This window comes from Crassostrea angulata, chromosome 2 (assembly GCF_025612915.1).
Source record: "Crassostrea angulata isolate pt1a10 chromosome 2, ASM2561291v2, whole genome shotgun sequence".
Lineage (NCBI taxonomy): Eukaryota > Metazoa > Mollusca > Bivalvia > Ostreida > Ostreidae > Magallana > Magallana angulata.
In genome coordinates, this window is record NC_069112.1 from 10309458 (window position 1) to 10322113 (window position 12656).

General features: G+C 35.4%; 2 protein-coding genes across 6 annotated transcripts; one reads left to right on the forward strand and one right to left on the reverse strand.

Moving 5' to 3' along the window:
* Nucleotides 1–631: 631 nt before the first annotated feature.
* On the reverse strand, nt 632–8953 carry LOC128173007 (uncharacterized). Of its 4 annotated transcripts, none has more exons than XM_052838757.1 (3): nt 8820–8953; nt 3103–3174; nt 632–2096 (listed from the first exon to the last, which is right to left on the reverse strand). In XM_052838757.1, exon 3 carries the CDS (start codon nt 2091–2093, stop codon nt 1257–1259), a length of 837 nt encoding a protein of 278 aa, XP_052694717.1. In that variant the 5' UTR covers nt 2094–2096; nt 3103–3174; nt 8820–8953; the 3' UTR covers nt 632–1256. The 4 variants fall into 4 exon arrangements, with proteins under 4 accessions (XP_052694717.1, XP_052694716.1, XP_052694715.1 ...); XM_052838756.1 differs by having other exon boundaries at nt 632–2099; XM_052838755.1 differs by lacking the exon at nt 8820–8953 and having other exon boundaries at nt 3103–3293.
* Nucleotides 5562–12413, forward strand: LOC128173012 (calexcitin-2-like). Of its 2 annotated transcripts, XM_052838762.1 has the most exons (7): nt 5562–5717; nt 6100–6239; nt 9796–9912; nt 10094–10146; nt 10564–10701; nt 10805–11038; nt 11529–12413. In XM_052838762.1, exons 2-7 carry the CDS (start codon nt 6137–6139, stop codon nt 11649–11651), a joined length of 768 nt encoding a protein of 255 aa, XP_052694722.1. In that variant the 5' UTR covers nt 5562–5717; nt 6100–6136; the 3' UTR covers nt 11652–12413. The 2 variants fall into 2 exon arrangements, with proteins under 2 accessions (XP_052694722.1, XP_052694723.1); XM_052838763.1 differs by lacking the exons at nt 5562–5717; nt 6100–6239 and adding an exon at nt 8010–8198 and having other exon boundaries at nt 11529–12411.
* Nucleotides 12414–12656: the final 243 nt, after the last annotated feature.

Below are 12656 nucleotides of genomic sequence, written 5' to 3' on the forward strand. Positions count from 1 at the left end.
CCAAATTTATTTCAAAAATAAATTTATTGACGGTTTATAATGACGAAATTATGTTGTACAGATTCAAAATATTCTATATTTTGTAAAAATACAGTACTTATTCAATTATTCTACTGATCATGTTGATTGCTTCTAGCTATCTATATATCATTATTGCCGATCATACCTTTAAAAAGAATACTTGTTTTAAATTGCATTTTTCGTAAATGCAACTAATATTGATATTAACTTTAAATCAACACACACTACACGCATGAAATGTAACATTGTATTTATACCTGTATATACTCTCGTCTTTGACATTTTTCTATTTATAATGTTGATAACATAGATGCAAACTTTTAAAGTAAGGTAACGACGTTAAGATTAAATGCACAAAACATATGGGATTCTTGAACTTCATCAAAGAAAAATTGAATTGAATTGAGAAATCCTAAGGACATCGAACAAAACAGAGAGTATCGACAAATGAAGGAATTTCTTTCAAGTGGTGGCGACAACATGTTTCACAAGCGGTATTCAGTTTATACGATAAATCTAAACGCATAATTAAGTGTGAAATAGTTGATAAAAAGTGCATAAAAATACTTGATCACATTGCCAGTACGGCCAGTTGATAGAAAACAACCTGTTTGATTAATATAAGTCTGCTTTATTTTATGTTAATACATTTATATTGTACATTTGATGCGGTTCTCATCAGATTTACACACTTAGTTGTACACTTCAGCTTTTAAAGAATATTGACTATACTACTCTGTCCCAAGTTTTTGCTTCCACCACTTTTTGCTTGATATTTCAATAATAGTAAATACATTTGATCTCAAACTACGTTCATTCACTAATATGAAAAATGTCCAGATTATATGTGTTGAAACGCCCCCCTTTACCGCTTCGGGTTTCAATACACATCCAAAAATTGAAAGTCTACGGAGATTTTGCATTGTATCAGCCATACATGAGCCCGGATGATAACGTTAAAAAATTGCACGATGTATCCCGAGTACTTCCGAATGGAGAAAAGGTGTAAACATTTCCCATTATAAATTTCCGAAAGAAATTTGTTTTCGTTCCTGTGAAATTATGAGTGAAAAGGGATAATTGTTCAATGAAGATATCTTGGATATATTCCCTTTCATCGATTTCAATTGTATTTCTTTCACAGGAATGTGTATTTTTATTAAAAATCATCAAAAATTGATGGAAGCAATAACTTTAAAAGTTCTTGATCAAATAAGTGGCTGTGTCTGACATATTTACCCTGCAATGACTTTGATGGTATCTGTATGCCATTCCCCCACGTAGAGATTGTCGTTTTCGTCAATACATATAGCACGGGGCATTTTAATTCCATCATAAGTCACGTGATGGAGAAATGCGCCATCTTTATCAATCACGTGAATTTTGTCGTTTTTCATATCAGCAACGATAATGTTGCACGATGAATTGCAACATATACCGTATGGATCAAAGTCACGGGAATTTCCGTGGTAACGGAATCTCAGCATACCGCCGGCGTCCGTGACAACCACGGTTCTGACGTCAGAGACACATATGTCTCCATCGGCGTTCTCTACAATGTAGGTGGGACAAATATACAGGGGTTGGTTCTTGTCTGACTCAATTTCCATAACTATATCATTCCTGTTGCCAGCATTAATGTACTGTATTTTAACAATTTTCCCAGCGCTCTTTTCTTTGAACTTTCGGTTCCACTGACAGACGAGGATGTAGCCTGATTCGCAAACCGCAATGCCATGGGTTTGAAAGAAGTTTACATCTGCTTTATTTTGAAGTAGGTTTGGACGATTTATACTTAGATAACTGTCAGTACAGGAACAGGCATTTACAATATTATCATTTATATAATAAAATGTCGAATGCCCATAGTTTATATAAGATCCAGTCGGTAGGACAAATCTAACAGGGTGTTTTTTTGTAATTTCAGTAGATCCGTATATCTCAGCACATACAGACAAGCAGACTGTGTCTCTATCGCTGTACGCAATATCAATTATGTAGAAGTGCTGATTCAAGGAAATTGTTCTCAGAATCCTATAATCCACCGATGACAAGGCTTGAGCTTGATTCATTGCCTGCTAAAACAAATACATGTTAACATTATATTACCTACCACATTGACTGTTGACACCAGGTTTTTATTTGCAACCAGAAAAATAATTATTTGCCGCATATTTACTACATTATTTTACAGTACTATATCTAGATTTATCAGTGGCAACTAGTTATTTTCAACCAAATACTGATAACTTTGGGTATTAAGTGCAAAAAAAAATAAAAAATAACAAAGACTTGCTCCTGAAATTATGAGCGTCGAGAGGAGCTTTTATCATACTGTGAAGTTATCTATCTATCTATCTATCTATCTATCTATCTATCTATCTATCTATCTATCTATCTATCTATCTATCTATCTATCTATCTATCTATCTATCTATCTATCTATCTATCTATCAAATTGTGTTTTTATTCTATATTTACATGTTTATATCGATCACATTCATTATACGCTTAACATTCAAATTTACGAATTTAAAAGGTTGGGTGTCAGATTTACCTGAAATTCTTAAACATAATAATTTTGGTATTAAGGTTCTCTGATCCCCAGCCTCAAGTTATTGCAATTTCGCCCACGATAGATATAATGGAATAGATACATGTATACAAGTTCAGATCAAATTATTTAAAAAATTGGTTGCACCGGTGCATCGGCGGGTTGAACCCCTTTCACAGTGTGTAGAAGTTCTACTAGAAGCCACCCAGCTACTGAGCTAAGCAATTTGTTGACTCCTTGCATGTAAAATTAGCACTACACAACTTATAAAACTTGTTTTTATAAAAGTAAAGAGCTGCAAATTTTCAAAATTTTGAAGATTGGGATCGCTTATGAGTTTTTTTTTTCTCTATCAGCTTAGCTTACAAACACTGTAAATGAACATACCTAATTAGATCTTGTGACAACAATTTGTATGCACGATATTTTAAGCATTCCTTCAACTATCCTTTAGAACGTCTTTTATCAATGGGATCAACACAGGTTAATTAAATACATGTTAAAAAAAAATTCAAATAGATGCTTACCTGTCAAACTACTTCAATGTTGTCCCTTGTTTTTATTTTCAGACACTGTGATGGTTTTTCCTTTTTCAATTTCTGAGAACAACAAAACGAAAGTACGCATTATCAGTTGGCCTCGTCTTTGTGCACTTTAAATGCTCAGGCTCCGATTTCACAAAAAAGACTTAAATTTTTACATAAGTTTAATCTCAAATCCCTTCGGGCGTTATTGGATTTGATCACACCCCGACCGAAATTATCACCTCATAATACTAAAAGAATGATTCCTTATTCCTTATAAAATCACTTACTTACGCCCGCATCTGACATATCAAAAATGCAACATTACCATGAAACATGCGACTTATTTATGTTGACATGCGACATATTTATGTAAAAATACGGGATAATTATGTTTACATGCAAGTTTTTTTTATAACAACATGCGAGATAACTTGCATGTATATACATAATTGACTCGCACGTTGACATAAATAAGTCGCATATCTATGGTGTTCCGATGGGGCCACTTCGACCTTCGCACTTTCGCCTTTAGGTCGAAGATGCGAGAGTGCGAAGTTGCGAAGGCGAAAGTGCGAGAGTGCGACGGCGAAGGAGCGAAAGTGCGAAGATGCGACGGCGAAGCGCGAAGGTGCGACGGCGAAAGTGCGAAGGTGCGACGGCGAAGGAGCGATACTACTATCGCTCCTTCGCCGTCGCACCTTCGCACTCTCGCCTTCGCACCTTCGCACTTTCGCCTTCGCCTTTTTGATAGCATTCAGAAAGTCTCGGTCGATTACATAGAATTTGATGCAGGCACCGTACTCGCCAAGGTTTTCCGATTAATCCATGATATCATTGGTACGCATGCGCTAGGCCATTGTGCTTACTATGAATGTTTATAAATATTTTAATGTGTATATGTGACATATATATATATATATATATATATATATATATATATATATATATATATATATATATATATATATATATATATATATATATATATATATATATATATATGTTTACCAGTGCTGGCTATGCCTAATCATTATATACATATACTCAATAAAAAATGTAATGTCCGCGCCATAATGCATACATATGCACTTCCAGACTCCTGTCACTTACCAGCTGTCTGTTTACCGTGGATCAAACACAGTAACATTCTAATTTCATTATGCGACACTGCTTGCTGATGTATGGATCTAAAGGGGGAGAGGGGTCCCCCCCCCCCGGAGAATTCAATATAAATAACTTCACACATGCAGTAAAGGGGGAGAGGGTCCGGATTTCATTCCCCCGGAAAATTTAATTTTATTAATTATATATAATAAAATCTCCAAAATATGTCTCGGAACATAAATATCCATCCCCCCCTAGAAAAAGTTATGGATCTGCGCAGGCTGTTGAAAATAAATTCTAAAAAGTTAATCGTCTGCCTTAGATGTCCTTTTATACAGCTAAAATTGTCTTTAAACGAAAGAGAGCTCCACAAATATAAAAGGCGAAGGCGAAAGAGCGAAGATGCGAAGGCGAGAGTGCGAAGTTGCGATGGCGAAGGTACGATAGTAGTATCGCTTCTTCGCCTTCGCAACTTCGCACTTTCGCCGTCGCATCTTCGCACTTTCGCTCCTTCGCCGTCGCACCTTCGCACTTTCGCCGTCGCAACTTCGCACTCTCGCACCTCGACCTAAAGGCGAAAGTGCGAAGGTCGAAGTGGCCCCATCGGAACACCATACATATCGACATAATTAACTCGCATGTCAACATAAATATATTGCATGCTTACATAATTATCTCGCATGTAGACATAAATAAGTAGAATGTTGTCATAATTATGTTGCATCAAGTGCATCTATGATGTCAGAGTCAGGTAAAAGTAAGTCATTTTACCCATATAAAAACCAAATCATTAAAAAGATTTATAACTTAATTAAAACTCAACATGATTATCTCCCATGTATGTATAATTAGCTTGCATGTTGAGATAGTTATCGTGCATGTTGACATAATTTAGCTTGCATGTAGAAATATACCACCATGCATACATGGCAGCCACAAAACACATCACATTTACCTTAAATTCTTAAATATTATCATGTTGGCTATTAAAGCAATATTGAGTTAAATAAGTCCAAATACATAAGCTTTGAAATTTGAACAATTTTTTTTCTATTTTTATATTGACCAGATAGAACACACCGCATAATTGGAATCGACAAGTAGGTTGTCATCCGGTCTAAGAGTTACAATTGAACAGAAGTCTACTGGTAAACGAGAGAGAGAGAGAGAGAGAGAGAGAGAGAGAGAGAGAGAGAGAGAGAGAGAGAGAGAGAGAGAACACTAAACAAATTGATTAATGTAATTGTTTGTCATTGAAAGTGATTCAGCTAGGCACACACATGGTACACTGTTTGTTTACACAGACTGCACACCTATAGTTTACAAATGAACCGTGACCAAATTTAAAGGTCTCCATTCTGAAGGACACAGTCTATCGAAAACTGTGAATATGTAAACAAACATTAGGGAATCTTGAATAACAGCATTATGTATCAAATAAATGTAATTGACAATGTTGGGGACACTATTTCTGTTTTGGAGTAGCAATTACATGTACGTGCACACGTTTGGTAAGTAAATGCCTTTTTAATAGTCTGAAAATGTAATGAATAACTGCAAAACGTCTAGTAAAAATACATTCGTATACTAGTATAAGTGAATACCATTAGAAAGCACAATGATATGTCTCCTTCTGTCTGTCTGTCTGTCTGTCTGTCTGTCTGTGTGTGTGTGTGTCTCTCTCTCTCTCTCTCTCTCTCTCTCTCTCTCTCTCTCTCTCTCTCTCTCTCTCTCTCTCTCTCTCTCTCTCTCTCTCTGAACCCGTGTTTGTTCATTAATTCGACAATAAAACCACATTTGCTTTTAAATAAAATAAACATAAATTTCCATGTCCACACTTGCTATGATATATGTAGTTTCATAAATAGAAACACCAATCGATTCTTTTAACAGGTGGTCTGGAGTATAATCTGATGTAAATTAATAAAACATGTGCTGGGATTTTCTTAAAATGAGTGACACGCAGTCTGCTCGGAATGTAAGAAAGAAGAAGTATCAGGAAGAACAAAAGCAGGGAGGAATTTTCCGGAACTGTAAGTCTTTCTCTCTCTCTCTCTCTCTCTCTCTCTCTCTCTCTCTCTCTCTCTCTCATTCATCATTTACTTAAGTTATCATGTTATTAAGATTTTTTGTGCGTTTACGCTCTGTTACATGTCATCCGGGATTGTGATTTTATCACCTAGATTTGAATTAAATGTACTTTGTCGATTTGGAAAACAAATTTGATGATGTGTTGATAAATAAGAATACATTATTCTATTTTCATGTTTCATACATGTAGAAAAACCACATGATCTTATCTAACATATGAGAGAGTATATATGTATGATTATGGAAGCGTAGAGTGTTTTTCAGATTTGGTAAAAACGTTTTTTTTGGAAAATTTGATAAAGAAATAAAGGTCGATCGCCATTTGCGTTTATTATACACCATGCGAAGATCTAGAGAGTGATTTGGAAAAGGAGCAAGGTTCAGATCCTTCCTGGCAAATTCAGACATCAGTTTCAAATAGTAAAGCTTTGGATCTCTTTCAGACCCACCTTCTTCCCTCGATACCGAAAAAGAATGTCCCATCAAGACAAGTCTGGATCATATACATAAACTTCTGAAAACTTCTAACACTCTCTCCTGTATGTTTATTATCATCCTTAGTAAAAAAAAACTCAAGTGTTTTTAATCGTTCAATACATAAGACATACGAGTAAAATATTTTGATTTATAAGTCGCCTCTCAAACCGATCTTAATTACCTTGTACTAAGGTCTTATTTAGTACTAAGATCCAACTTTTTACTAAGGTCTTACTTTACACTAAGGTCCTACTATACATAAAGGCCTTACTTTACACTAAGATCTAACTTTACACTAAGTATTACTTTACACTAAGGTCTTACTTTACACCAAGGTCTAACTTTACACTAAGGTCTTTTTTACACTTAGGTCTCACTTTACACTAAGGTCCTACTTTGCACGTGGTGCTAATTTTGTGTGTATGTGTGTGTACTCGAGGCGAGACAATAGTTTTCCCGACATTGTTATCAAAAGTAGGTGTCATTAAGTAAAATTGTCACAAATGTTCGATCGGGTTTTTACAGTCTCGTGTAGACTGATTATAAACAGCTGTTGTACCGTAATGTAATAATATATCATCTGATATAGGCTGGTGATTCATACCTAATTTACTACTAACGGTAATTTTCAATCGTTTATACCAAAACGAATGTAATGTTTAAAAAAATGTATTAGCCAAACCAAAAGGACTCCAGCATCGGAGATACGTTGGAAAGGATACATAATTGTTGAGGCTCCTCATGACCTTTGTGACACGTTCCACATGCAAGTCCGAATTCCTATATTCTTTAGAAATATAACCTAGAATTCTAGAATTCTAGCATGCGTAAGATTTGAAATTGATAGAGGTTTATTTTTTAGGGAGTGGGGGTGGAGGGGATTTTTGATAACCCCCTTCCCTTCTACATGTTGCGTTTTAAGGTTTTATACACATATCTTAAATATGATATATAATAAACCTCTAAACAATTTCTTGATTACAAGAGTTGTCGGACGTCACGGAGAGACGGACCACCCTAAGAGAGATTATAGTGACAAGATACTGACTGAATCTCGTATCATCTTCATATCTGTACTGCCACCGATCGTTCGGTCGTCGTGAACTCGTCCTATTGTAATTAAGATCTTATAGCGACCGACACCTCACTGAACTTAGGTACATCTGTTTATTGTAATTCGGTAAATCTAGCGTGCATTGATTTTTTGACACTTCTTCACTGTAACAGCTGGTCTTTCCCTATCAAGGAGGAAGCAGACGACACTGCACGCGCACCGTACGCCACGACCAGTGTGTTCTTTGTGGGGTCAGGAATTACACGTGGACAGTTTGTTAATTGTTTGTGGTGTCAGGATTAACTTTAATCGTGGGGAAGTGTCTATGATTGTGTGACACGTTACGATAACGCCGAATGCGTTTTTAAAGGTACCTTAGTGAAATTGTATAATGTGACGTAATACATGTACAACAATGTTAATTGTAGATTAGATTCATTTCACACTGTTAATCTTCCTGATGAAACAATGTTTTGTAATATTGTGAAATACGTCTATGCAAACCTTTAAGATATCTTATTTCGCAGCTTAATTCATGTATTAACATATAGGTAAAAATATTTATATAAACTTGTATGTTAAAGTTGTGCTCTGTTTGACAAGCTCAATTTTACCAAATATAAGGATAAAGGAAGGTCATGCAATATCATGTAAGGTTAACTAACTGTAAAAAGGGCAATATTAAGAGAGAGAGAGAGAGAGAGAGAGAGAGAGAGAGAGAGAGAGAGAGAGAGAGAGAGAGAGAGAGAGAGAGAGGGAGAGAGAGAGAAAGAGAGAGAGAGAGAGAGAGAGAGAGAAAGTATTGTCATCATTTTTCACCTGAAACGGATGTGCATTGGTGGGCGCCTTATGCAAGTTAATTTTGATTTAGCACTACAGCTTGCAAAGTTAAAATTAAAGAAATGGAATCACGTTAAAGAGTCAACGCCATATGTTACCTACTGAAATCATCCGTTTAAAAATTACAAATCAATTATTCCCCATTACTCACCTGATGATGTGTGTAGCCCGAGCACTCTCTATCTTTATAGAATCAGTGATTGATAAATACATGTACTAGTCACGAGCAATCTATACCTCTCTACAATCAGAGATAGGTACATGCATGCATTAGTCACACCTTATTTTACAAGTACATGTATGTTTGTATAATTGTTATCTTATCTATAGCTAAAATGTTTATGTTTAATGGACACATATACTAGTATACCATTAACAGTCATTTAGGCAGATACCGAATGTACTTCATCTAGTATGAAGGATATACGTGTATAATGTTAAAACTGAAAGGAGGTGTGGTTTGTGTAAAAAGATGATTTAAACACACATGCAGTGAAGCGTGTATGTAATAATTGCAAAGTTTTCAGATCGTTGCAACATCTGCAGTGTTGATGATTCAACTGGGCAGGGAAGCAGTCTGCACGACTAACTGTCCACATATTGCTGCTAACATTTTTTTCTACATCATAAGGGACTTTTCCCACCATCTTCCGCAATTTTTATTTCTGGATCGATCACTTAGTTTACATAAGTCACGTGAAACAAAGTATGTTGCAGTATTAGCCAATTTATGAGTTTATCTTTTTTCTTATGTTCCAGTATGAGACTCTTTAGAACCATTTTTTCCAAGAGCTTACACTCTGGGTAATTGTGTCAATTTGCAATGTGACGTAGGTCTGTCTATTTCAATGCTGGCCGCTCAGCCATGGCTCTCTGAAATCAGGCTTTGAGCGAAGAATAAGCAATCGGTGCATATATCACTTGAAAACAGCGTCGTGCTTAACTTGTTTTGACGCAAGAAATAAATAGTTACGTCCTACTGAAAGTCCAAGACCCTGTTAAAATAGTTCTCCTACGATTTTACCCCCGGTATTATGTTCCAGCATTGGACAATTTACCTTTTTGCCGCTTTCATTATGTTCAAGTATTGAACTCTTTACGATGTTTCCCCTTTTACTATGTTCCAGTATTGGACTCTTTACGATTTCGCGGGAAGAAGATGGGCGCTGTGTTAGGATTGGTCGACACAAAACTGACTCCCTTCCAGAAAAAGAAACTTCTCCACGAATTTACGGTGTTCTTTGGTAAAGCTCACGTTCCATCTCTCGGAGAACATATATTATCACGAGTATTTTAATTAACGTGCATATTAATGTAACGTGATCATGAACTGTATAATATTTATATGAATTATTTTCAAGCAAGTACGCTCATCTTTTAAATTTAGTGTGTTATCTTGCTTTTTACCCATCATTACTTTTCTAGATTTGAATAAGGATGGGAAGCTTGAATGGAAGGATTTTGATATGGCTAGAGAGGTAATTATTGCTTCACAATATTTATGTAACTTTTAATAATTTTATGAGTAACTGACTCGTTCACGTGTTCGACTAAGCGTCATATGGTTATGTAAACATAAGTCTTGTCTATTTACAATATGATTATGAACAATGTTGTTATTTCTAGACTCTAAATCATTTGTTATATTGTTTATTTGCTAAAATTCATATGAATTATAAACAGTATATATACACTCTATCTAAGCAAAGCACACGTCACTACTAGTATTACGTTATACAATATTCTACAAAAATTATTATTCATAATGCACATTGTTATGCAACTGACTTGCTCAAATTGTCGGGCAATCCATCTGTATGGTTATGCGAAAGAAATCATTCTATAATTAAGACTATAAACATTGGCGCCTTTATACATATTGTTCTTGTTCGTAGAAAATTTGTGAAATGAGCGGTTGGAAGCCGGGGACAGACAAGTTCATCCAAACACACGAGCTGTTCGTAACAATATGGCGGAAGTTACAGGACGAAGGTGACGAGAACAACGATGGACTCATCACAGCGGAGGAGTGGGTAATGTCACGTGATCAAATATCTAGGTCATTTCAAATTAGTTTTACTGGTTTTCAAGCTCCGCGGCCATAAATGAATCATCAACTTTTAATCCATACTCTAGCTTCGAATGTGGCAAAAATTCAACGAGCAATGCCTGAAGCAGGCCAGCAAGGCCGACGAGGTCTCCTACGAACGGAAACTTCCGGACTGGCTAGAGAAGTACATCCGGTACAAGTTTGACCTTTTTGACCGCACGGGGGACGGGTATCTGGACTGTGATGAGTTTGAGTATGTACTTGGAGATTTCGGAGTTCCCGCCAGAGATGCACGCTCCGCCTTCCTGATGATATCACAGGTCAGTTCATATGCCAATCAACTTAACAACTATTTATAGTGCATTTATAGTGAAACAGCAGAGAACCCCACGTTTTCAAGTAACTTTCACAAAGTTTTGATATCGCAGGTCAGTTCATACATCTATTGATATCAGAGCTATTCATAGTATAGTGAAATAATGGTGAATCCCAGGTTTCTTAAAGGTTTTCACAAAGCTGTACTACAGATGCACATACATTTGTTCACAAATCAACGTCATCATTTGGTCATAGGTATTTGTAATCTACTAGGGAACCTGGTTGAAACCCCGCATTTCAGTGCGGTTTCATTAGATATTGAAAATAATATAATAACCATCCATTAAATACCATGTATTTGTTAAACAAGTTTATCGAAACAAGATATAGTCAATACATAATATTTCTAATTGTGATATCAGATTTGCAGAAGTGTACACTAAGAAAACTTAAAAAAAATTTCTATTACTTTTTTTTCAATCATATTTGCAGAATAATGAGAAGAAAGTGGACTTTGAATACTATAAAGACCTATGTACTGACTACTTCCGGTCAAATGACCCTAGTGCACTTGGGAATTTTATAACGGGCAAACTAGTGTTCAGCGATACATGATTCTCATGATTCTGGAACCGAAATCCTGATGAAATGTACTCCAAGAACACTTACTTGGGTGATGATGCGAGGAAAATGATTATGATGACGTCATATTGACAGTCATGTGATTCTGAAAGTTCGGATGAATTTACAACATAGACTTAATACACGATGTGAACCAATTTCACGTGTTGAAATCTACAGGATAATGTTTCGTTTTATGTGGTTAGGGGAGATTGATTTTGGACAAATGTTATTTTCTTAAAGAAAAAAATTCATGCTGAAATGCTATAGTTAATGCACGATATTATTGCTTGTAAAGCCTGCTTATCTTAACACAATGTTCATACCATGTATGCAGTTTGTGAAGCTGCTTTGTTTTATTTTACTTGGGATGGTGAGTATCTGCCCCTATGAAGTATAGAAATAATAAAGCTCTCCCTACTATTGACTTTTTGTTGTTAGAAATGGTTTTCTTGAGAACGTCGTGGTACTCAAGAAACACTGCTATAAGTGATAAATTTGGTCTAGACATCATAGTACTATTCACAATACAGCTTTTATCTTTTTAAGTTCAATGAACATACATATCTCCTTTGAACTGAATTAAAGGAGCTGATCGCTAATAAAACGCATTGCTAAAAATGACTGATCAACAATTCAAATTAATGTTGTTAAAATGTGTAAATTATATAGATAATGTGTAAATTTATATTTTTAATACAACATTATCAAATAATTTGAGTTTTGAGCATTTGAGATAGTTGTTTTTTTTGCTCTCTATCTAATTGAGCATTTCTTCTATTGGACAACCATTGTAATGGACAATTTTTCTATTGAACAATCCTTGTATTGGACAATATTTCTATTGAACAATCCTTGTATTGGACAATATTTCTATTGAACAACCCATTTATCGAACATCACTTGTATTGGACAACCTATGTATTGGACATCTCCTTAATTGGACAACCTATGTATTGGACATCTCCTTAATTGGACAACCTATGTATTGGACAACCT

Excerpts from the sequence above, each read along its gene's own strand:
- LOC128173007 (XM_052838757.1), bottom strand. The coding sequence starts at position 2,093 with ATGAATCAAGCTCAAGCCTTGTCATCGGTGGATTATAGGATTCTGAGA.
- LOC128173012 (XM_052838762.1), top strand. The coding sequence starts at position 6,137 with ATGTGCTGGGATTTTCTTAAAATGAGTGACACGCAGTCTGCTCGGAAT. Across the intron at positions 9,913-10,093 it reads CGAATTTACGGTGTTCTTTG|ATTTGAATAAGGATGGGAAG; the intron begins GTAAAGCTCACG and ends TTACTTTTCTAG. Across the intron at positions 10,702-10,804 it reads TCATCACAGCGGAGGAGTGG|CTTCGAATGTGGCAAAAATT; the intron begins GTAATGTCACGT and ends TCCATACTCTAG.